The sequence below is a fragment of the Cheilinus undulatus genome, linkage group 21 (assembly GCF_018320785.1).
Source record: "Cheilinus undulatus linkage group 21, ASM1832078v1, whole genome shotgun sequence".
Taxonomy (NCBI): Eukaryota; Metazoa; Chordata; class Actinopteri; order Labriformes; family Labridae; genus Cheilinus; species Cheilinus undulatus.
In genome coordinates this window covers 41808347-41833778 of record NC_054885.1, presented here as the reverse complement: position 1 = coordinate 41833778, position 25432 = coordinate 41808347, and the positions used below count along the sequence as shown (strand labels likewise).

At 47.0% G+C, this 25432-nt stretch overlaps 1 protein-coding gene across 1 annotated transcript in view; it reads left to right on the top strand.

Annotated features, from left to right (window-relative positions):
- prr12b (proline rich 12b) overlaps positions 1 to 25432 on the top strand; it is a 34558-nt gene that overhangs the window by 2785 nt on the left and 6341 nt on the right. The window contains exons 2-12 of the mRNA XM_041778594.1: positions 1789 to 1946; positions 3367 to 3528; positions 3740 to 8199; positions 11749 to 11961; positions 15345 to 15419; positions 16010 to 16850; positions 20603 to 21222; positions 21301 to 21417; positions 23195 to 23328; positions 23413 to 23524; positions 24536 to 24746. Of these exons, the coding sequence (XP_041634528.1) occupies positions 1789 to 1946; positions 3367 to 3528; positions 3740 to 8199; positions 11749 to 11961; positions 15345 to 15419; positions 16010 to 16850; positions 20603 to 21222; positions 21301 to 21417; positions 23195 to 23328; positions 23413 to 23524; positions 24536 to 24746 (7103 nt within the window). The remainder of the gene's footprint in view (positions 1 to 1788; positions 1947 to 3366; positions 3529 to 3739; positions 8200 to 11748; positions 11962 to 15344; positions 15420 to 16009; positions 16851 to 20602; positions 21223 to 21300; positions 21418 to 23194; positions 23329 to 23412; positions 23525 to 24535; positions 24747 to 25432) is intronic.

Below are 25432 nucleotides of genomic sequence, written 5' to 3'. Positions count from 1 at the left end.
GATGTAGACACTCTAGTCTGTTACCTGAGCCTGTAGACTGAGTCCTGATGATAATGAAGACACCAGGAGGTTCAGCAGGACTGGAATGGATGTCTGGAGGTTCATCAGAACTGGTATGTTGGTCTGAAAGTTCATGAGAACTGGACTGTGGGTTGATGGTTCATAAGGGCTGGTACGGTGGTGTGGTTGTTGGTCAGGACCAGTATGGTGGTGTGGTTGTTGGTCAGGACTGGTATGGTGGTGTGGTTGTTGGTCAGGACCAGTATGGTGGTGTGGTTGTTGGTCAGGACCAGTATGGTGGTGTGGTTGTTGGTCAGGAATGGTATGGTGGTGTGGTTGTTGGTCAGGAACGGTATGGTGGTGTGGTTGTTGGTCAGGACCAGTATGGTGGTGTGGTTGTTGGTCAGGACCAGTATGGTGGTGTGGTTGTTGGTCAGGAATGGTATGGTGGTGTGGTTGTTGATCAGGACTGGTATGGTGGTGTGGTTGTTGGTCAGGACTGGTATGGTATTCCAAAGGTTTGTAAGGTACTGGTACTGGTCCTGGTACTGTGGTGGTTTTTGGCATACTGTTCTCTGTGCCTGTGTCCCCGGTTTAAGGTCTAACCATGTGTTTTGTTCGTCAGCCTGATGTATGGAAGCTCAGAGATCGATCACAGAGTGATCGATCTTGATCAATGCTGCCAGAGTGATCGATCTTTAATGATGTTGCCAGAGTGATCCATCCTGATCAACACTGCCAGAGTGATCCATCCTGATCAATGCTGCCAGAGTGATCGATCCTGATCAACGCTGCCAGAGTGATCCATCCTGATCAATGCTGCCAGAGTGATCGATCTTTAATGATGATGCCAGAGTGATCGATCCTGATCGTTGCTGCCAGAGTGATCAATCCTGGTCAATGTTGGTCAGGACCGGTATGGTGGTGTGGTTGTTGGTCAGGACCGGTATGGTGGTGTGGTTGTTGGTCAGGATTGGGGTCAGGACTGGTATGGTGGTGTGGTTGTTGGTCAGGACCAGTATGGTGGTGTGGTTGTTGGTCAGGACCAGTATGGTGGTGTGGTTGTTGGTCAGGACCAGTATGGTGGTGTGGTTGTTGGTCAGGACCAGTATGGTGGTGTGGTTGTTGGTCAGGATTGGGGTCAGGACCAGTATGGTGGTGTGGTTGTTGGTCAGGATTGGGGTCAGGACCAGTATGGTGGTGTGGTTGTTGGTCAGGATTGGGGTCAGGACTGGTATGGTGGTGTGGTTGTTGGTCAGGACCAGTATGGTGGTGTGGTTGTTGGTCAGGACCAGTATGGTGGTGTGGTTGTTGGTCAGGATTGGGGTCAGGACCAGTATGGTGGTGTGGTTGTTGGTCAGGATTGGGGTCAGGACCAGTATGGTGGTGTGGTTGTTGGTCAGGATTGGGGTCAGGACCAGTATGGTGGTGTGGTTGTTGGTCAGGATTGGGGTCAGGACCAGTATGGTGGTGTGGTTGTTGGTCAGGATTGGGGTCAGGACTGGTATGGTGGTGTGGTTGTTGGTCAGGACTGGTATGGTGGTGTGGTTGTTGGTCAGGACCAGTATGGTGGTGTGGTTGTTGGTCAGGACCGGTATGGTGGTGTGGTTGTTGGTCAGGATTTGGGTCAGGACTGGTATGGTGGTGTGGTTGTTGGTCAGGACTGTTATGGTATTCCAAAGGTTTGTAAGGACTGGTACTGGTCCTGGTACTGTGGTGGTTTTTGGCATACTGTTCTCTGTGCCTGTGTCCCCGGTTTAAGGTCTAACCATGTGTTTTGTTCCTCAGCCTGATGTATGGAAGCTCCAGGTCCTCCCATCCAGACTCAGAGCTGCTCCACAGGCAGGCCTACGGCGCCCCCCACCCCCTCCAGGGATATGCAACCAATCACCATCCAGGAAGCAGCAGACAGGGCGGGGCCTGGGGTGCTGCTGGACGCACACTGGGTAAGGATTGACTGTGTGGTTAATTTTTCTGTTTTTTATGACCTAACCTGTATTCATGCAGAGGGGGCAGAAAAACTGAACGTTGTTTTTTCACAGTTCAGTCCTGACACAAGGAGCAAGAAGGTGGTAACCGGGCGCCCTCGGTAACAATGATCATGCTCATTAAAATAGCTGGATCACTGTCTGTCAGGACGGGACAGCTGTTTTAAGAGTAAGCAACATCATCTCCAAGAAGATAAAGGCTCAGACATTATTGATTATATCCACATAAATGATAGCAGTGACTGGCTTTCTGATCTTTTGATAATCTACCAGGGATGTGGGGTTATTCTTTTATTAAGGAATATTCAATGAAATTATCTAATGGTATAAAGTTGCCACAATTATTCACAACACAGTCTGTCAGAAGACGGTTCTTCTGATCACACCTGAGCAGGTAAACCTGACTACAGAACATTTAGTACAGCAGTTAGCTGTTTGCTGTGTAAGCTAAGTTGTTATGTTGCTTATGCAGTTAATGTAGCTAAAACTGAGATTACAAAGCAGCTACATAGTTAAGTAGTTATGTTATCGATGTAGTCAACTTTAGCCATGTTTGCTAAACTGCAGAGTGTTGAAACGTAACTTAGCGATAGTTTACGGAGCTGTGTAGCTAAAGCAAAGCTTTCACAGCGGCTCTGTCAGCAACATAGGGACTCTGTTAGCTTCAGCTCTGTTCACTAAAGCTCATGTTGCTAAAGCTAACCAAGCTAACAAAGCTAAATTGAGTCACTGTTCTCATATCTACCTCTTAAACAGGTGTATACATACTTTAATCCTAGATTAGACCTCTGACCTTTATTCTGTTTGATATAGGAATCTAGGTTTTAGTCTGTTATGTTTGTAATGTGATCATTTCACGGCTGTGGCTGCCAGACTTTATGGATAAAAACAGATCTGTAACTAGAAGTACATTGTGTAAATGCGGTCTCTTCCTTTCTGAGATAACGCTCTCCAGCCAGACCCTATCACACTTCTATGACTCTATACGGTCAAACATCTGACTGGAGGTCATGACATTTCTTCCCTTTTTGATCCACCAATCATTAAAAACTGAGATTTCATCATTCTGAAACACATTATATTTTAGAGGAGAGAACATTATTAAACAGAAATGTTGTCATTGACTTTGAACAATTGAAACAATATGGTAGTGTTGATATGCTGCTTTTGTTAACTGAATATGAAAACATATTAGATCCACATCCCTGACCCAGACCATCCCTACAGTGGTGATAGACCAGTCCAGACCGGGAACTGGTCTGGGATGTGGGCCCTGACCTCAGCTTAAATGATAATCTGAGTTTTTAAAGATTGAATGGATGTTTTACTGAACTGTTTTTGGTGTGATGATAATAAATTTGTGGTTTTGTGCTGCCAGGCCTGTCAGGATTGTTTGATGCCAGTCTCCACCACGCGGGCCCCTCGGGTCCTGACCCCACCGTCATGAATCTGATTTCAGCCCTGGAGTCCCGAGGTCCCCAGCCCCCACCCTCCGCCTCCTCGCTCCTCTCTCAGTTTCGTACTCCCTCCTGGCAGGCTGGTAAGTGGCAGAAAGATAAAATCATATAGTCAGTGATTGATAACAGGTTTAATTTACAGAGACATCCAGAAAGTTGAAATATGTTAGCTTTAACCTCACTAGTCCATGACTCTGAGTGTCCTGTAGTGATGCAGACTCCTGAAAGTTCAAATGTTCAAACCTGTGACCCGAACTGACCATCCTGTCCTGTCTCTGATGTCCTGTCCCATAGCCATGCATACGCCAGGCCCCACGGAGCTCTTTATCTCAGGAGCCCTCCCGGGATCCAGCTCCTTCCCCTCCTCCTCAGCCCTCTCAGCCTATCAGCATCCTGGCTCCTTCTCTGGGCGGTCCTTCACTCCTTCTCTGACCCTGCAGGACGCCCCCACATTCAGCCCCACGTCCAATGGTTTACTCTCCCCCCATGATTCCCTGTTGCACATCAAAACACCCTCCCAGTCCAGTCTGGGCTTTGACCGCCTGCTGTCCTCTCAGAGTGCCACATTCCGCGGCTCCCAGGAGCCCTCAGCCCCAACCCCAGCCCCCCCCACCTCCTCCAGCTGCCACCTCCCCCCTTCCCAGTTCAACCTGCTGTCATCCCAGCTCCACAACCAGTCTCAGCTCTATAACGCCTCCATGTTCTCCTCCACAACAGCGCTACAGCCCTCAGCCCCTTCCAGCCAGCCTCCGTCAGAGAGGGCAGTGTCCCGGCAGGATAGCGTAATAAAGCATTACCAACGGACGTCCCCGGCTCAGCCTGCAGCCCTCCCCCTACAGCAGTATGCCAGCTGTGGAAGCTCGTCAGCCTACCAGCAGACAGCCAGCCACCACCGCCATCCTGGACTGTCCTGCAGTCCCCTGGATGAGCAGAGTCCATCTTCTGACCCCAAACCCTCTCCCAGGATGGAACCCAAAGTGTATCGACCTATAATCCAAACCCCCTACACGTCCTCATCCTCCAGCTCCACAGCCTCTTCATCATCAGCCACCAAAGCCTCCAAGTGTTCCAACTCCAGCAGCGGGTACTCGTCGTCTGGCTCAGTGTCCTCCTCCTCCCGAACCCCACACACTCCACCATCGGCCTCCTCAGCTTCTTCCTCATCCTCCTCCAGCTCCAAGGCAAGCGCTGGCTCCTTGTCTGGGTCTTCTTGCCAACAGCCCGCTTCCCAGTCAGCACCGGTACACGCACCTTTACAAGTGGTGTCGTCAAACCTGGGTCAGCAGCCTGCAGCAGAACAATGCCTCTCTTCTTATGGTTCTCCATCTGTAGCCAAGTCCTCGCTACCAGATCAGACCCCTCCTCAGCAACATGCCCAGTCCTGCTCACCAAACCAGCCTCCAGCGTCACACATGGCCCCGTCGTATGGAGGCTTCAACTCGCCTCATGCTCAGGACCTGAGCAGTGGAGCAGGGGGCCCTGGAGGGAAGAACTTCCCTGGGGGACGCTCTTTTTCTGCAGAGATAGTCTTTGGGGAATCAAGCTTCAGTTCAAGAAGAGCGACCAGTCCGTCATTAGGCTATGGGGGTTCAGGAGGGTCAGCAGGAGGTGGATCCATATCAGGACTGGGAAGTGGAGTTGGATCAGCAGGATTAGGGAGCGGGGCTGTTAGTGGTAGTACTGGAAGTAGCAGGTCCTACCACCTGTCTGAGTCGAGTCCCTCACCCTCCATTGGTTCTTCTATTAGTCGCTCTGGACTGCACTCTCCTGCCTCTGCCCGCCCTGCACAGTCCCCTGGAGGCTCTGGGGCCAACAAATACATGTCCTCTATCCTCTCCCCTCCCTTTATGCCCTCACCACAGAGTTTCCCCGATACACGACAAGCACAGAGCCAGTCTTACCACTCAACACCACCCAAGTCAAAAACAGAACCTACCATGCTGGGAGTGGAGCGATCCCAGGATGCAGAAGAAGATGAGGATGATTTCCTCATCCACCACTTACTGCATGCCCAGGGCTCAGCACCCCATCCATCGCAGCATCACCAACCCCCTCAGCAACTACCCCAACCACCCCAGCATCACCAACCTCCTCAGCAACTACCCCAACCACCCCAGCATCACCAACCTACTCAGCAACTACCCCAACCAATGCCCCAGGCAAGGGAGGGGGAAGGCAAGGGGTTAAGCTATGACATGAACAAGATCTCAGAAGAACGCTACCACCTTCAGAGTGTTATCCGGACCAATAATGTCACTAACAGTTCAGGTTCCGGGGCAGTGATCAGCGATTCAGCAAGTGGCTTAAGCAGTCACATGGAGATGCCATCAAAGAAACAGCCACAGAAATCTGAATTAAACATCTCAAAGCCCACTGCCGGGGGACTTGGAGGAGTCACTGACTCCTTTTCTCACTCCCACCAACAACAGCATGACTCGCTGGGCTCTGTAGTCCACTATGACAGAGGAGACCCCTACACCCAACACCCACACTCCCATCATCCATCACATCTGTCCTCACAGTCTCAGCAACACTCCCAAATATCCCAGCACCCCCAGCACAGTCACCCCCTGTCCCACTCACACAGCCACCCCCACATGGACCTGAAGAAACCATCAGACTCAAACCAAAATGCTTACTTATGTAACACATCAGATGTGCAACAGGCTCCCCAGGGCCGGGTCCCTCTCTCCATGATAGACTCACCACCAGACCCCACCCAGCAGGCTCACATGCTGCAGTCTGTCCTTTCCCATACCACCCGCACCAAGATGGACCCCCAGATCCCCCCTCCACGGCAGCCGCAGCTTCCTCTGAGCCAGCAGGCCATGATGGGCTCAGCTGGAGGTCCTGCTGGGCTGGACTCCAACCAACAGAGCCAGTCCTCACAGTACCAAGGCATGGATACCCACTTCAGCCTGGGAACCCAACAAAGAGACCAAACCTGCCTCAGTCAGACCTCAGTGTCTCCACTAGACCTACTGGAACAGTCTCTGTCCCGGGCAAACAGCAGAGACAGTGGAGGGACTGTGGACCGAGGTGGGGTTGGAGAGGTGGGAGGTAGAGACAGACAACGACAGCAGCAGAGACTTACACCGCACCACCATCCACAACAAACCACCTCTGGGCTTCATGACTTTCTCTCTGAACCAGATATGGGCTTGTCCACCCCCTCACACCTGCACCACCTTAGCCAGGCCCAGACCCACCCCCATGGCCACAGCCACCACCCACAGCAGGCTCACCCTCACCATCAGCTGTCCCACTCTCAGTTAGCTCACCCACAATCCCACAGGATGGCAGCAAACATGGGAACAGTCCAACAACAACAGCAGTCCCAACAAAGAGAGGCTGAACCTCAGCTGTCCCATGCCCAGTTAGACCAGCTGAAGCAGCACCAGTTTGACACAGTGAGCCCAGTGGGTAAAGTGGGACAGAACCAGGCCCAGCAGCAACAGCGGTATGCTCCCCTATCATCCATCTGCTTTCCTGACTCCCTCTTACATGACGAAGAACGATCTTTCTTCCCGGAGATGGATGACATGTTCTGTTCAGCTGACTACAAGGCCAGCTGTGCCGGGGATTCTGGGGCAGGACAGGCTCCTCAGGAAAGCCTCACCCCAGGTCATGGGCAGGGCCAGGATGGTATGGAGGTCTTAAAAAGAGGTGGTGGAGAGGGCTATGACATTGTTGGTCATCACAGCGATCAGGGCTATGGGCAGTACTGCCACAGCCTTCCAGGAACAGGAAACAGTAATCTGCACTTAGACCTGGACTCTATGAAGACCCATGAGCTTCCGTCCACTGTGAATACAGACCAGTTGGGACTCATCCAGTCTCAAGCCTCTGGTATGGGTTTAAGCTCAGCGGTTCAGGGGGATGGATCAGTCAACAAGATGATGGGAGCTGTGGGGGTGGGTGGAAGTTCCAGCACCCCAGGCCTGACCTCCCCCATATTTTGTTCTTCTCGACCCAAAAAGCTGCTGAAGACCAGTTCCTTTCACCTGCTCAAACAGCGGCGGGAGCCCCAACCCCAAACCAAGAAGAACTACGCACAGGAATACGAGTTTGAGGATGATGAGGATAAAGCTGATGTTCCTGCTGACATTCGCCTCAACAGTCGCCGCCTTCCTGACCTTCTCCCAGACTTGGTGTCTAGTTGTAGGAAGGCTGGTGGGTCGATGGGAGTGAGTGGACTCAGTCCGATAATGGGTGACATGGACTTCTGCCACCCCTCAGGATACCCCTCGCTTGGACATCCTCCACAGCACCCACCCCTAGATGGTCCAAAGAAAAGAGGCAGGAAACCAACCAAACCAAAACGGGAAGGTCCTCCTCGACCACGAGGTAGACCACGGATACGTCCCCTCCCAGAACCGCCATACTGCAGGGGGCTGATGGGATCGGTGCCTGGAGAGAGCAGGAGAGGTCGAGGACGGGGTCGAGGAAGGGGCAGAAGGGATGAAGGCCTTGTAGATTTGCATCAAGATCTGAATAAAGCACAAAGCCTCCAATATCATCATCAGCAGCAGCAGCAACAGTTCAGCCAGCAGCAACATCTCCAACAGCATCCACAACAACACCACCGACTACAGCCGGAGCACCACCCGACCCTGCAGCAGCACCACCTGCACCATCAGCAACAGCAACACCTCTCCTGCTCCCAGCACCAACCGCTTCATCAGCAACTCCAACAGCAGCAAGAGCAGCAACTGACCCAGCAACCACAGCAAGACCCCATCAGACCCATCAAGGTAAGGGACTTGAGTCTCTGGGTCAGGGCTTTTCAGACAGTTATCACCGGAGAGAGGGGGCAGACTGACCGTGGTCCTGCATGCAGAATCACCTGGTTGGTGGTCGTTTGTTGGTGAAATGGTTGGAAGTGTAGACAAATATACACAGACAGGAAGTTATGCTACGTGATAGCATGTTAAAGACATGACCAAAGTACACACTCTGCTGTCTCTGACCATTATTAATCATTCTTTCAACATTATTTTATTATTTTGCTCCTGAAATTGTTGCAAAATCTGAAAGCCAGCCTGCTCCAGCTGTCTAAGATAAAGAAGTAAAACTTAATTTGGATGTATGACAGAAACACAACGTTCAAAAAGCTTTGCTACCAAAGAGTAGATGCTACTCTGAAAGGATCACCGAGGTTAGCCTGCTGCTAGCTTTAATCTTTCTATTCTTCTAGTCTTCATCTAGGGAGATGTTAGTAGTGGTGTAGCTCCTTACATTAACAGAGTGCTGCATGCTTTAACACAGATCGGGATGTGTTAAATGTCTTTACAGTATATGTGTCTGCTAGTGTAAGAGCTCCTGCTGCTAATGCTCAGGACTCTGCCCACGCTGCGTCTCTGTGGCCGCGCTGGGAGATACATTTCCCTCTGCCAGCTCTGCCGCGACCACAAATGAGATCAGTCTGAGAAAACCGGACCAGATATTCAACACTAGATTCTACTCCATATGGTGGACCAGTGTTGTACAGGTTTGTCAGACTACCTCAGAAACTGGGGGATCTGCATGACAGACTGAGGGGTCTTAATCAGACTAAGGGTCTAAATCAGAGACTGAGGGGTCTAAATCAGAGACTGATGGTATAATTCAGACTGAGGGGTCTAAATCTGAAACTGAGGGGTCTTAATCAGAGACTGAGGGTCTAAATAAAACTGAGGGGCCTAAATCAGACTGAGGGGTCTAAATCAGAGACTGCGGGTCTACATCAGAGACTGAGGGGTCTAAATCAGACTGAAGGGTCTAGGTAAAAGACTGATGGTCTAAATCAGACTGAGGGATCTAAATCAGGCACTGAGGGGTCTTAATCAGAGTCTGAGGGGTCTAAATCAGACTGAGGTGTCTAAGTAAAAGACTGAGGGTTTGAATCAGACTAAGGGGTCTAAATCAGGCTAAGGGGTCTAAATCAGAGACTGAGGGTCTAAATCTGACTGAGGGGTCTAAATCAGACTGAGGGTCTAAATAAGGCTAAGGGTCTAAATCAGACAGAGGGGTCTAAATCAGACTGAGGGTCTAAATCAGACTAAGGGTCTACATCAGAGACGGAGGGGTCTAAATCAGACTGAAGGGTCTAGGTAAAAGACTGATGGTCTAAATCAGACTGAAGGGTCTAGGTAAAAGACTGATGGTCTAAATCAGACTGAGGGATCTAAATCAGGCACTGAGGGGTCTTAATCAGAGTCTGAGGGGTCTAAATCAGACTGAGGTGTCTAAGTAAAAGACTGAGGGTTTGAATCAGACTAAGGGGTCTAAATCAGGCTAAGGGGTCTAAATCAGAGACTTAGGGTCTAAATCTGACTGAGGGGTCTATATCAGACTGAGGGTCTAAATCAGGGACTGAGGATCTAAATCAGAGAATGATGATCTAAATTAGAGTGAGGGGTCTGAATCAGAGACTGAGGGTCTAAATCAGTGACTGAAGATCTAAGTCGGAGACTATGGGGTCTAAATCAGACTGAGTGTGTAAATCAGAGACTGAGGATCTGAATCAGATGGAGGGGTCTACTCAGAGACTGAGAGTCTGAATCAGACTGAGGGTCTTAATCAGAGACTGAGGGGCTGAATCAGACTGAGGGTCTTAATCAGACTAAGGGGTCTGAATCATAGACTGAGGGTCTAAATCAGAGAATGAGGATCTAAATCAGAGACGGAGGGGTCTAAATCAGAGACGGAGGGGTCTGAATCAGAGACTGAGGGGTCTGAATCAGAGACTGAGGGACTTCATCAAACTGAACGGTCTAAGTAAAAGACTGAGGGTCTAAATCTTAGACTGAGGGGTCTAAAACTTAGACTGTGGGTCTAAATCAGACTGAGGGGTCTGAATCAGAGACTAAGGGTATAAATCATACAGAAGTGTCTAAATTAGACTGAGGTATCTGATTCAGAGACTGAGGGGTCTAAATCAAACTGAGGGGTCTAAATATGAGACTGAGGGGTCTTAATCAGAGACTGAGGGGTCTAAATCAGAGACTGAGGGTCTGAATCAGACTTAGGGTCAAAATAAGAGACTGAGGGTCTGAATCAAACTGAGGGTCCAAATCAGAGACTGAGGGGTCTCAGTCAGACTCAGGGGTCTGAATCAGAGACTTAGGGTCTAAATCAGTGACTGTGGGTCTAAATCAGACTGAGGGGTCTAAATTAGAGACTGGGGGGTCTATATCAGACTGAGGGTCTAAATCAGAGAGTGAGGGGTCTGAATCAGAGACTGTGGGTCTAAATCAGACTTAGGGGTCTAAATTTAGAGACTGAGGGTCTAAATCAGACTGAGGGTCTAAATCAGAGACTTAAGAGTCTTTAACAGACTAAGGGGTCTAAATCAGTCTGAGGGTCTAAATCAGAGACTTAGGGTCTAAATCAGGGACTAAAGATCTAAATCAGACTGAGGGGTCTAAATCAGGGACTGAGGGGTCTAAATCAGAGACTGAGGGGTCTAAATAAGACTGAGGGGTCAATATCAGAGACTGATGGTCTAAATCAGACTTAGGGGTCTAAATTTAGAAACTGGGGGTCTAAATCAGACTGAGGGTCTAAATCAGAGACTTAAGAGTCTTTAACAGACTAAGGGGTCTAAATCAGTCTGAGGGTCTAAATCAGAGACTTAGGGTCTAAATCAGGGACTAAAGATCTAAATCAGACTGAGGGGTCTAAATCAGGGACTGAGGGGTCTAAATCAGAGACTGATGGTCTAAATCAGACTTAGGGGTCTAAATTTAGAAACTGAGGGTCTGAATCAGACTGAGGGTCTAAATCAGAGACTGAGGGGTCTAAATCAGAGACTTAGGGGTCTGTAACAGACTGAGGGGTCTAAATCAGTCTGAGGGTCTAAATCATAGACTTAGGGTCTAAATCAGGGACTGAGGCGTCTGAATCAGAGACTGAGGGGACTTAATCAAACTGAACAGTCTAAGTAAATGCCTGAGGGTCTAAATCAGACTGAGGGGTCTAAATCAGAAACTGAGGGTCTTACTCACGCTGAGGGGTCTAAATAAGACTAAGGATCTAAATCAGAGACTGAGGGGTCTGAATCAGACTGAGGGGTCTAAATCAGAGACTGAAGGTCTAAATCAAACTGAGGGGTATAAATCAGACTAAAAGGCCTAATCAGAGACTGAGGGTCTAAATCAGACTGAGGGTCTAAATGAGAGACTGAGGGGTCTCAGTCAGACTCAGGGGTCTGAATCAGAGACTGAGGGGTCTAAATCAGAGGCTGAGGATGTAAATCAGATACTGAGGGGTCTGAATCAGACTGAGGGTCTAAATCTCATATTTCCTGTTTTGGCCCCCAGATCAAACTTCCTGCCCCCCCAATGCTGCCATCAGAGTCTCTACTGAGGACAGACTCTTTGTCCAGCACTGACCCCGTTCTTTCTGATGGATCAGTGGGATCAGCACCGACCCTGGGCCTCAGTCCTGGACCCAGCACAGCGATGGACATGGGCAGAACTGACCTGAACCCGAATCAAGACAAGATGATGAGACATCAGCAGAAAGCTGAAGAGGTAAGAGGTCTCTTTATAGTCCTGAACCAGGAGAGGTTTCCCTGAGTCTGTTCTGTCCTAGGTTAGACCTTTAGAGTCCTGAACCAGGAGAGGTTTCCCTGAGTCTGTTCTATCCTAGGTTAGACCTTTAGAGTCCTGAACCAGGAGAGGTTTCCCTGAGTCTGTTCTATCCTAGGTTAGACCTTTAAAGTCCTGAACCAGGAGAGGTTTCCCTGAGTCTGTTCTATCCTAGGTTAGACCTTTAGAGTCCTGAACCAGGAGAGGTTTCCCTGAGTCTGTTCTATCCTAGGTTAGACCTTTAAAGTCCTGAACCAGGAGAGGTTTCCCTGAGTCTGTTCTATCCTAGGTTAGACCTTTAGAGTCCTGAACCAGGAGAGGTTTCCCTGAGTCTGTTCTATCCTAGGTTAGACCTTTAGAGTCCTGAACCAGGAGAGGTTTCCCTGAGTCTGTTCTATCCTAGGTTAGACCTTTAAAGTCCTGAACCAGGAGAGGTTTCCCTGAGTCTGTTCTATCCTAGGTTAGACCTTTAGAGTCCTGAACCAGGAGAGGTTTCCCTGAGTCTGTTCTATCCTAGGTTAGACCTATAGAGTCCTGAACCAGGAGAGGTTTCACTGAGTCTGTTCTATCCTAGGTTAGACCTTTAAAGTCCTGAACCAGGAGAGGTTTCCCTGAGTCTGTTCTATCCTAGGTTAGACCTTTAGAGTCCTGAACCAGGAGAGGTTTCCCTGAGTCTGTTCTATCCTAGGTTAGACCTTTAGAGTCCTGAACCAGGAGAGGTTTCCCTGAGTCTGTTCTATCCTAGGTTAGACCTTTAGAGTCCTGAACCAGGAGAGGTTTCCCTGAGTCTGTTCTATCCTAGGTTAGACCTATAGAGTCCTGAACCAGGAGAGTATTTTCGAACCGTTTTTGGTGATAAAAGTAAAAGATTAAGTTTCCTGGACTTCAGTCTGTGTTGCCGGGTGAAAGGTACCAACTGTAGATGTCTGGGTGTTTGCAGGTCTCTGATTGGTCGATATCTCAGGCTTTAAAGGGTGTGAGTAGCTTCTATGAATATTTACAGATTGAGTGCAGACTTGAATGGGCTGGCGCTGTGGGATGTGTGACCAAAGCTGAGAGTTTTCTCATCTTCACAGTCACATTAAACACAACAGCTAGAGGGAGTCGCTTTGGGGTTAATATCAATAAAATTATTTAAATATTAATCATAAAACCAAAATTAATAATAATATTAATTATAGTGGGATTATTATTATTATTATTGTTGTTGTTGTTGTTGTTGTTGTTGTAGTTTTTACCATTATTATTTAATTTTTATTTTTATTATTTTTATAGTTTTTATTTTTATTATTATTATATTATTATTATTATTAATAGTAGTAGTAGTAGTAATAAGTTTTTAATATTATTTTATTTTAATTTATTATTGTTATTATTATTATTATTATTATTACGTTTTTAATATTATTATTTTATTTTTGTTTGTATTTTTTTTATTTTATTTTCATTATTATTACTATTATTATTATTGTTATTTTGGTTTTTGTAGTTTTTAACATTATTATTTTATTTTTGTTTGTATTATTATTTATTTTTAAAATATTAATAATTATTATTATTATTGTTGTTGTTGGGTTTTTTTTATTTTTATTATTATTATTCTAACCTCAGAGAGCTGTAGATCCTTCACTGAGGTCTTTATATTAATTTTATGATAACAGGTACCTGATAGATGTTACATCAAGTCCTAAATGAAGATTCCTAGTTCCATAAAAGTTGGGACGCTGTTGTAAAATGTGAATAAAAACAGACATCTTTGATTGTCAAATCTCATCTCAGGACATAAACAGCATGTCAGACATTTTAGCATTCTGCATCTTCAGTCCATGATCTCGGTTATTTCCAACAGTTCTCAAAGTCAGAGACGTTCTTCGCTCTGATGAGCCATGCCCCGTCTGTCACGTGAATATGGTCATCATGGAAACCTCCACAGGAAGCTGCCGCTGTAGCTCATTCACCGCTGTTCTCCTCTGAAATAATCAGCTGATCGTTCTGTTGCCCAAACCGTCCGTCTGTACCGCCGTGGTCTGTTTAGAGAACGTTCAGACAGCAGAGTGACGCTGATGAAGGCAGAGGCAGAATGAAGAGGAGCTGGGGAGGAGGAGGGCTGTCAGGCTAGAGCAGTTTAAATACGGCAGCAGGAGTGCCATCAGCCAATAGCAGGCCGAGAGCCAATCAGCTGTCTGTCAGCTGATGAGGGCTGGCGTGAGATCAGCTGATCTAGATGACAGTGCTCCACTCTGTGGCCTGTCGGAACAATCCACGGTCATGTGGTCATCAGTAAATCACTCCCATGATTCCGTTGTCTGTGGTTATTGTTCTGGGTGGGCTCCCCCTGGTGGTGGCAGCTTCAGTGACGGTTGTGCTGGGCTTTGAAGATTCAATAAATGTATCAAGGCTGAGTTCCTGAAATGACTCAGAGTTTTTTAAAACCAACGATTCTGCAAATGTGTTTTCATTTCAGAGTCAAAGAAGAAAGGGATTATGGGAAATACAGATATTAATGATGTAGTACTGCAGATTAGACTGCTGGATTATGAAAAAAATCCAGATTATTATGACTGAAACAGAGCTGGGATTTCTGATGATAACCCGTCACTGCATTCCTCAGACTTCTCTAACATTAACTCATTAAAGCCTGTTGTATCATATTTGATGCATACTTTAATGACACCTCTATCTAATCAATAAATTACTAAAAAAAAAAACTTCTAAATACAATCTTATAAATGATAAAAAAAAAAAGCCCTCAAGTGGATTATCAGTTACCAAAAACACCTAATGAGTAAATGAGATACAAAAAATATATTTGTTCATTTTTATGGAAATTTTGATGTTATTTTTAATTTCAGTAGAAAGTTAAATAAACATTTCAGTTCCAAAAAATGAGAATTTTCTGACTATTATTTTTGTCTCCAGGCTTTAAGGGGTTAAAAACATCAATAGGTGGAAATAAGGGATAAAATCACAAAGCAGCACAGAACATCTCTGCTGTTTTCAGGACTGTGAGCAGCTGAATCAGGATGAAACTGAAGGAGAATTCACTGGATCCACGTCTCAGCTGCTTCCCCAGTAAACAGACATGCAGATATATCATCATTTAGATGATTATGATGTTTAAGCCTGTATTAATGCTGTAAATAAGAATCAAACGTCTCTGTGTTGAGGGCTCCGGGTCTCCTCCCTCTGCCGTTGTCTCAGACGATGTGTGTATATAAATCTAAAATCTTCTGTATAATGATGATTCTGGTGTTCTCCTGCTTTGGTGCTACTGTAGAGAAGACAGGGACTGTACTGAGCCAGGTTTCTCTCCGTCATTCTCACAGATGACGTGGAAGAAGGAGCTGGATGATTCTGTGAATCCTGAAGCCTGGGCTGCTGTGCACAAACTCTCCAGTTCAGTAAGTTGGTAGAAAAATGAGCAAAGCTTCAGGAGCTTCATCTATAATTCATCCCTCATCCATTCAGAGAGAGCCTGTGGTGGAGACAGCTCCACATCCTCCACCTTCTTCACACCTCTGCTGCCTCATACCTGGGTGGAGGTGGGCTTTAAGCAGCTCTGCGGTCTGAACCACGGACAGGAAGTGACTGATGGATCAGGTTTGAATCAGGAATATTACAGCAGCGTTTCTCTGCTGATTCTGAGCTCAGAGCGTTGGATAAAGGAGGTTATAGTTGACTGACAGCCAGCTCGCTCTGACTGACAAAAGAGAGAGGAGAGAGATGCCTGTTACCACGGCAGCTGTTGCCACGGTTACTACATCTCTCAGAGCAGGACCAGTGCTGCCACCTGGTGTCTGATCAGGTGTATCACCTCAGACTCAGCTTCAGGATCAGCTTTTATTTGACCTGGTCTTTGTTGTAGACCGGATGAAACACTTCCTCCTGAGGATCAGACCCCAGACCAATAAGAGAATCTTTTCTGATCGATTCTCATCAGTCTGAACTGGCACCATCCACCGTCTTTACTTCCTGTCTTGCTCTGTTTCAGGCTGATGAAAAGACTTTTGACTTCAAACCCGGCTTCATGGCGTCTTTTCTGGACTTCCTGAAGGCAGGAAAGAAACAGGAGCTGGGACCTGATGGCATTCCTGACGTGGACTCTCTGAACCCGTGCTCCTCTCTGAAGAGCTCTGTCCTCAGACCTGTGTCCCCCCCTCCTCCTCCCCTAACTCAGACTCCTCCTCAGCAGCCTCCTGGGTCCTACGGCGAAGGCGGTCAGGGCGAGGGGGCGGAGCTTAACCTGAGTGGCTGTCCCAGTCCTTGTAAGCCGTTGGACGAGGAGCTGAAGAGGAATCTGGAGACGCTGCCGTCCTTCTCCTCTGACGAGGAGGACTCTGTGAGTAAGAACCAGGACCTGCAGAAGAGCATCTCCTCTGCCATCTCCGCCCTCTATGACACGCCCCACTCCCTCGCCGCCGCCATGGCATCTGCCATGGTCAAAGCTCCGCCCACTCCTTCTCCACCATCACCACAGGAGCCGCCGCTCCCTGCTCTGCCCCCCCTCATCCCCAGCATGGAGGATGATGGAAAAGAGGAGGCGCTGACCTACGACCAGCCTCAGCCTGAGGACAAGGAGGCACAGAAGGAGGACCTGCCTCCACTGGAGAGAGGAGAGGAGGAGGAGAGAGGGGAGGGGCAGGAAGAGGGAGGGGAAGTGGAGGAGGAGGCGGGGGAAGAGACAGCAGAGGATGAAGAAACAATACGACATTCACAGAATCTTCAGGAGGAGCAGGAGGCGGAGGAAGAAGAGCAGGAAGAGCAAGAGGAGGAGGAGGAGGAGGAGGAGAGGTCGCCTGAACAGCAGATCCTGGAGGCTCCTAAAGTTCAAGGTAAAGATTTTCCTCTCAGACACCAGGATGAGGATTACAGAGTCACTGATTCATACGTGCAGGTTCATACGTGCACAGGCGTTTCATACATGCACAGAGACGTTTTATACGTGCAGAGGGATGTTTCATACGTGTACTGGGACGTTTCATACATTCACAGAGACATTTCATACATTCACAGAGACGTTTCATACATTCACAGAGACATTTCATACATTCACAGAGACGTTTCATACATTCACAGAGACATTTCATACATTCACAGAGACATTTCATACGTACACAGAGACGTTTCATACATTCACAGAGACATTTCATACATTCACAGAGACGTTTCATACATTCACAGAGACATTTCATACATTCACAGAGACGTTTCATACGTGCACAGAGCAATTCATACGTGCACAGATGTTTCATACGTGCATAGTTTCATACATGCACAGGGCAGTTTCATACGTGCACAGACGTTTCATACATGCACAGAGACATTTCATATGTTCACAGAGACGTTTCATGCATGCACAGAAGTTAAATATGTGCACAGATGTTTCATACTTGTTCCGGGGTCGTTCATACATTCACAGAGACGTTTCATACATTCACAGAGACTTTTCATAAGTGCACAGAGCAATTCATACGTGCACAGAGCAATTCATACGTGCACAGACGTTTCATACGTGCACAGAGACGTTTCATACATTCACAGAGACGTTTCATACGTGCACAGACATTTCATATGTGCACAGATGTTTCATATGTGCACTGGGACATTTCATACATCCACAGAAATTTCGTACGTGCACAGACATTTTATACGTGCACAGACGTTTCATATGTGCACAGATGTTTCATATGTTCACAGAGACGTTTCATACATGCACAGACATTTCGTACGTGCACAGACGTTTCATACGTGCACAGACATTTCGTACGTGCACAGAGATGTTTCATACGTTCACAGAGACGTTTCATACATGCACAGACGTTTCATACATGCACAGAGATGTTTCGTATGTGCACAGATGTTTCATACATGCACAGACATTTCATGTGTGCACAGATGTTTCATACATGCACAGACATTTCATGTGTACACAGATGTTTCATACATGCACAGACATTTCATGTGTGCACAGATGTTTCATACATGCACAGACATTTCATGTGTGCACAGGCGTTTCATACATGCACAGAGACGTTTTATACGTGCAGAGGGATGTTTCATACGTGTACTGGGACGTTTCATACATTCACAGAGACATTTCATACATTCACAGAGACGTTTCATACATTCACAGAGACATTTCATACGTACACAGAGACGTTTCATACATTCACAGAGACATTTCATACATTCACAGAGACGTTTCATACATTCACAGAGACATTTCATACATTCACAGAGACGTTTCATACGTGCACAGAGCAATTCATACGTGCACAGATGTTTCATACGTGCATAGTTTCATACATGCACAGGGCAGTTTCATACGTGCACAGACGTTTCATACATGCACAGAGACATTTCATATGTTCACAGAGACGTTTCATGCATGCACAGAAGTTAAATATGTGCACAGATGTTTCATACTTGTTCCGGGGTCGTTCATACATTCACAGAGACGTTTCATACGTGCACAGAGACATTTCATACATTCACAGAGACTTTTCATAAGTGCACAGAGCAATTCATACGTGCACAGAGCAATTCATACGTGCACAGACGTTTCATACGTGCACAGAGACGTTTCATACATTCACAGAGACGTTTCATACGTGCACAGACATTTCATATGTGCACAGATGTTTCATATGTGCACTGGGACATTTCATACATCCACAGAAATTTCGTACGTGCACAGACATTTTATACGTGCACAGACGTTTCATATGTGCACAGATGTTTCATATGTTCACAGAGACGTTTCATACATGCACAGACATTTCGTACGTGCACAGACGTTTCATACGTGCACAGACATTTCGTACGTGCACAGAGATGTTTCATACGTTCACAGAGACGTTTCATACATGCACAGACGTTTCATACATGCACAGAGATGTTTCGTATGTGCACAGATGTTTCATACATGCACAGACATTTCATGTGTGCACAGATGTTTCATACATGCACAGACATTTCATGTGTACACAGATGTTTCATACATGCACAGACATTTCATGTGTGCACAGATGTTTCATACATGCACAGACATTTCATGTGTGCACAGATGTTTCATACATGCACAGACATTTCGTACATGCACAGACGTTTCGTATGTACACTGGGACGTTTCATACATGTACAGACATGTTTCAAACGTGCACTGGGACGTTTCATACATGCACAGACGTTTCATAGGTGCACAGACGTTTCATACATGTACAGACATGTTTCAAACGTGCACTGGGACGTTTCATACATGCACAGACGTTTCATAGGTGCACAGACGTTTCATACGTGCACTGCGACGTTTCATACATGCACAGACATTTCAGATGTGCACAGAGACGTTTCATACATTCACAGAGACGTTTCATACATGCACAGACGGTTCATACATGCACAGACATTTCATATGTGCACAGAGACATTTCATACGTTCACAGAGACGTTTCATACGTTCACAGAGACGTTTCATACGTGCACGGACATTTCATATGTGCACAGAGACGTTTCATACGTTCACAGAGATGGTTCATACGTGCAAAGAGACGTTTCATATGTGCACAGATGTTCCATACATGCACAGAGACATTTCATACATGCACAGAGACGTTTCATCAAGCAAAGACATTTCATATGTGCACAGACGTTTCATACATTCACAGACATTTCACATGTGCACAGACGTTTCTTTTGTGCACAGAGACGTTTCATACGTGCACAGAGATGTTTCATACGTTCACAGAGACGTTTCATACGTGCACAGTCGTTTCATATGTGCACTGGGATGTTTCATACGTGCACAGACGTTTTATATATGTTCACAGAGATGCTTCATACGTGCACAGACATTTCCTACGTGCACAAACATTTCATAGGTGCACAGTCGTTTCATATGTGCACAGACATTTCCTACGTGCACAGACATTTTCTATGTGCACAGACATTTCATACATGCACAGACGTTTCATACGTGCACAGAGACGTTTCATACATGCACAAACGTTTCATATGTGCAGACATTTCATACTTGCACAGACATTTCCTATGTGCACAAACATTTCATACGTGCACAACCATTTCATACGTGCACAGAGACGTTTCATACGTGCATAGACGTTTTATATATGTTCACAGAGACGTTTCATACGTGCACAGACGTTTTATATATGTTCACAGAGACGTTTCATACGTGCATAGACGTTTTATATATGTTCACAGAGACGCTTCATACGTGCACGGACATTTCCTACGTGCACAAACGTTTCATATGTGCACAGACATTTCATACTTGCACAGACATTTCCTACATGCACAGACATTTCATGTGTGCACAGAGAGGTTTTTTTACAGGTACAGGGAAACATAGACTGTTTCAGAAACCTGAATGAGATGAGAGTGGTTAGGGCATGAATGCAGGAAAATGTAATTAGCAAGTCAAGATTTCCAGCAGACATTTGGTTTCGTGTTTTTTCAGGATCAGAGGAGTCTCCTAGGTTACAGGGACCTGTCTGATTCAGGATCTTTAAACTTTAGTAGAAGTCGTTGTTTGATTTGTCTCTTCCTTCCTCTGCTATTTCAGATTCTCCCTCAGAAGCTGAACCTGCTCCAGCACCTCCATCCCCATCACCATCTATCTCCCCCTCTCCCCCCTCCTACTCCTCCCCCTCACCACTCCCCCCTATGTGCCCCTCTGTCCCCTCCCCACAGCCAGCAGAGGAGGCAGAGGAAGGGGAGGAGGTGGAGGAGGAAAATGTACCAATGCTTCAATCAGAGCAGAAACAGTCCTCCTACCAACCAGCTCAGGCTGCAGGTACCTCCCCTCCCCCCTCCACCTCCCCTCCAGCCACCCTGTCCTCCCCCCTCTCTAATCTCCCCCTGGCTCAGTCCATCCCTCCTCCCTCCACCACACCTCCCCCTTCGTCCTCCGACCAGGACCAGGAGCCCGAAGTTGGGCAGCTCTCCCCCTCCTCCCCGTCATCGTCCTCACCCTCTTCATCCTCCTCTCCTCCGCCCTCACCCCCGACCCCAGAGGAGACCCCAGCATCCCAGCGCCTGACCTCCCTCCACCTGGCCAAAAAGCAGGCCGACGCCGCCATTGCTGGGGAGAGTGAAGAGGAGGACAGCGAGAGTGGAGGAGAGGGGATCTTCCGTGAACGGGACGAGTTTGTGGTTCGGACTGAAGACATTGGGACTTTGAAGGTAGGGACCTGAAACCACTCGTAATGGAACACAAAATAACTCACCTTCATGGCTCTCACTCTATGTTTGTTCAAACAGATGGCGCTACAGACCGGCCGAGAGCCTCCACCCATATGGAGGGTTCAAAAAGCGTTACTCCAGAAGTTCAGTCCTGAGATCAAAGATGGGCAGAGGCAGTTCTGCGCAACCAGCAATGTGAGTTTATCAATAATCTTACTGATACCTGCTGATCAGTGTTTATCAATAATCTCACTGATACCTGCTGATCAGTGTTTATCAATAATCTTACTGATACCTGCTGATCAGTGTTTATCAATAATCTCACTGATACCTGCTGATCAGTGTTTATCAATAATCTCACTGATACCTGCTGATCAGTGTTTATCAATAATCTTACTGATACCTGCTGATCAGTGTTTATCAATAATCTTACTGATACCTGCTGATCAGTGTTTATCAATAATCTCACTGATACCTGCTGATCAGTGTTTATCAATAATCTCACTGATACCTGCTGATCAGTGTTTATCAATAATCTCACTGATACCTGCTGATCAGTGTTTATCAATAATCTTACTGATCCCTGCTGATCAGTGTTTATCAATAATCTTACTGATACCTGCTGATCAGTGTTTATCAATAATCTCACTGATTCCTGCTGATCAGTGTTTATCAATAATCTCACTGATACCTGCTGATCAGTGTTTATCAATAATCTTACTGATCCCTGCTGATCAGTGTTTATCAATAATCTCACTGATACCTGCTGATCAGTGTTTATCAATAATCTCACTGATACCTGCTGATCAGTGTTTATCAATAATCTCACTGATACCTGCTGATCAGTGAGTTTATCAATAACCTTATCGATACCTGCTGATCAGTGTTTATCAATAATCTTACTGATTCCTGCTGATCAGTGTTTATCAATAATCTTACTGATACCTGCTGATCAGTGTTTATCAATAATCTTACTGATTCCTGCTGATCAGTGTTTATCAATAATCTTACTGATCCCTGCTGATCAGTGTTTATCAATAATCTTACTGATACCTGCTGATCAGTGTTTATCAATAATCTTACTGATACCTGCTGATCAGTGTTTATCAATAATCTTACTGATACCTGCTGATCAGTGTTTATCAATAATCTTACTGATTCCTGCTGATCAGTGTTTATCAATAATCTTACTGATACCTGCTGATCAGTGTTCATCAATAATCTTACTGATACCTGCTGATCAGTGTTCATCAATAATCTTACTGATACCTGCTGATCAGTGTTCATCAATAATTTTACTGATACCTGCTGATCAGTGAGTTTATCAATAATTATGATTGGTTCCTGGGGTCTGAGTCACCTTTATTTCTGATTATTCGCTGTGACATCATCACCATCAGAGGTAGCCCCTCCCCCCTCTCCCTGCTGTCATTAGAATAAATGGAATAGTTCTGGTTTTAGGTCTCTGACCCCTGATGAGTCCGGCTCCCTGACCTCTCTGGTCTGAATAAGATGATGTTGCGTTTAAGTCCAGTTTGTTCCTCCAGTCCCTCATTCAGCTCATTAACACCTGCACAGGTTTCCTGAACCTTCTAGAACTAGATAACATCGTTGCCATGATCCTAAAGAAACTCGTCCCTTCCACGTTCAGGAATGACACGGTCTGGACCCGGCTTGGATCAGAGGACTCCTTCTCCTTGGGAATCAGGATCCTCACTACTCTCTACCAGGCTCCAGGATGGATTGTTCCTCCCGTTCTAACCTCAGTGACCTCAGACATAGACTCAAAATCAGAACTACACAACCCCAAACTGCTAATATTAGACACTCGATATGAAGAACTACATGAACGTAGTCGGTCACAGAAGCTTTCCTCTGATTGGTTATTCCGTCTAACACAATCAGAATTTTGAGTTACAACAAACAAACTTTTCACTATTTTTCCTCTGTCTTCTCTTGTCTCTCCTCTCAGTATCTGGGATATTTTGGTGATGCAAAGATGCGTTACCAGCGTCTGTACGTGAAGTTCCTGGAAAACGTCAACAAAAAGGATTATGTGAGAGTTTGTTCTCGGAAGCCGTGGCACAGAGCCAGTCTGACCCTCAGGTAGCTGGGTTTCTATGAATGTCACGTCAGGGCCGTAAGATTCATTTTAGTGAATCGTCTCTTCTTTGTTCTACTGATCCACAGGCGACAGTCTCTGCCCAAACAACTGCCAACCGTCCACAACCAGACCCCCCCACGGCTGGAGAGAGATGACCGGGACAAGGAGAGGCAGAAAGAGAGGGAGCTGAAGGAGCAGAGGGAGAGGGAGCACCGAGAGAGAGTGGAGAAGGAGAACAAGGAGAGGGAGAGGAGGGAGAGAGAGGAGAGAGAGTGGAGGGAAAAGGAGGAGAGAGAGCGGAGAGAGAGAGAGGAGAGAGAGCGGAGGGAAAGGGAGGAGAGAGAGAGGGGGGAGAAGGAGCAAAAGGAGAGAGAAAAGAGAGAGAGTGATGAAAGGGAAAGAAGAGAAAAGGAAGAGAGGGAGAGGAGAGAAAAGGAAGAGAGGGAACGACGAGAGAAAGAAGAGAGGGAGAGAAGGGAAAAGGAGAGAGCAGAGAGAGAGAAAGAGGAGAGAGAGCAAAAGGAGAGGGAGAGGAAAGAGAAGGAACATAGGGAGAGAGAAAGACGGGAATATGAGAGGGAGCAGAAAGAGAGGGAGAGAAAGTCACGGGAGAAGCAGGAGAGAGAACGAAAAGACAGAGAACGACTAGAGAGAGAGCAGAAACAGAGAGAGAGGGAGCGAAAAGAGAGGGAGCAGAGGGAGAGGGAGCAGAAAGAAAAAGAAAGAAAGGAGAGGGAGCGATCAGAGTGGGAGAGACAGGAGAGAGAGCAGAGAGAGAGGGAGAGACGAGAGAGGGAGAGAGAAAAGAGAGAGAGAGAGCGACGAGAGAAAGAAAAACAGGAGAGGGAGTGGAGAGAGAAGGAGAAACAGGAGAGGGAGTGGAGAGAGAAGGAAAAACAGGAGGAGTGGAAAGAGAAGGAGAAACAGGAGAGGGAGTGGAGAGAGACAGAGAAACAGGAGAGGGAGAGGAGAGAGAAGGAGAAACAGGAGAGGGAGTGGAGAGAGAAGGAGAAACAGGAGAGGGAGAGGAGAGAGAAGGAGAAACAGGAGAGGGAGTGGAGAGAGAAGGAGAAACAGGAGAGGGAGTGGAGAGAGAAGGAGAAACAGGAGGAGTGGAGAGAGAAGGAGAAACAGGAGAGGGAGTGGAGAGAGAAGGAGCGAGAGCAGAGAGAGAGAGAACGAAGGGAGAGGGACAGAGAGAGGGAGAGGAGGGAAAGAGAGAGGAGGGATGGAGTGGTGGAGATCTCAAGGTTAAAGGAGGACAGGAGAGGAGGAGAGGACAAGAAGGTGGAGCGTCAGTCCAGAGCCAAGACGTCAAAGGAGAAGGCTGAGCCTCCTCCGAAAAAGAGGAAGAAGTGGCTGGAGGAGGTACCGTCCTCCTCCTCCTCCTCTGAATCCTCCCCTCCCAGTGAGGATGAAGGTGAGCTCCTCTGGATTACATCATAATGAGTCAGGGTAGCACACCGAGATAACGGAGATCGATTTAGTCTTCCTGTTTACACCTCAGTCAGAGCCAAACGTCGACCAGTCTTAAGAGTTCTAGCCCACCCTGAGGCAGTCTCTCCAGGTTGGTGCCTGGAACGTGAAGTCCCATCAGGAAGAATCTTTCAAACCTGTGATGTCAAGGGAGCTGGCTTGACTTGGGATTGCTGTCCCTGCCTTGTCTGAAGTGAGGCACCCTGGCACTGGCAAGACTGGTGTGGGTGGACTCTTACTACGGGTACAGTTGAGCTGATGGATGCCACACTGAGGGTGTGGCATTGGCAGTTGGTTGTGGGCCGACTGGCCCACTTGATATTGGAGGTAAGGCCTGTCAGTGAGCGTTTCCTGCGTGGTAGACTGAGCCATTCATTGGCCTTAGTCTTCTTCGTCACAGTCTACTCTACGACAGGGGTGAATGAACTCTGCAAAGGAAGCGTTCTACACCAGACTCAACTCAGTGGTAGATTCTGTCCCCATAGGTGGTGCCTTGGTAGTTCTTGGTGACTTCATTGCTACCACTGGCACTGATGAGGTGTGTGCTGGTCCACACAGCTCTGGACTACCAGATGAAAGCTCCTCAATACTCCTTGACTTTGCCAGCACTTGGAGCTTGAGGATTTCTGG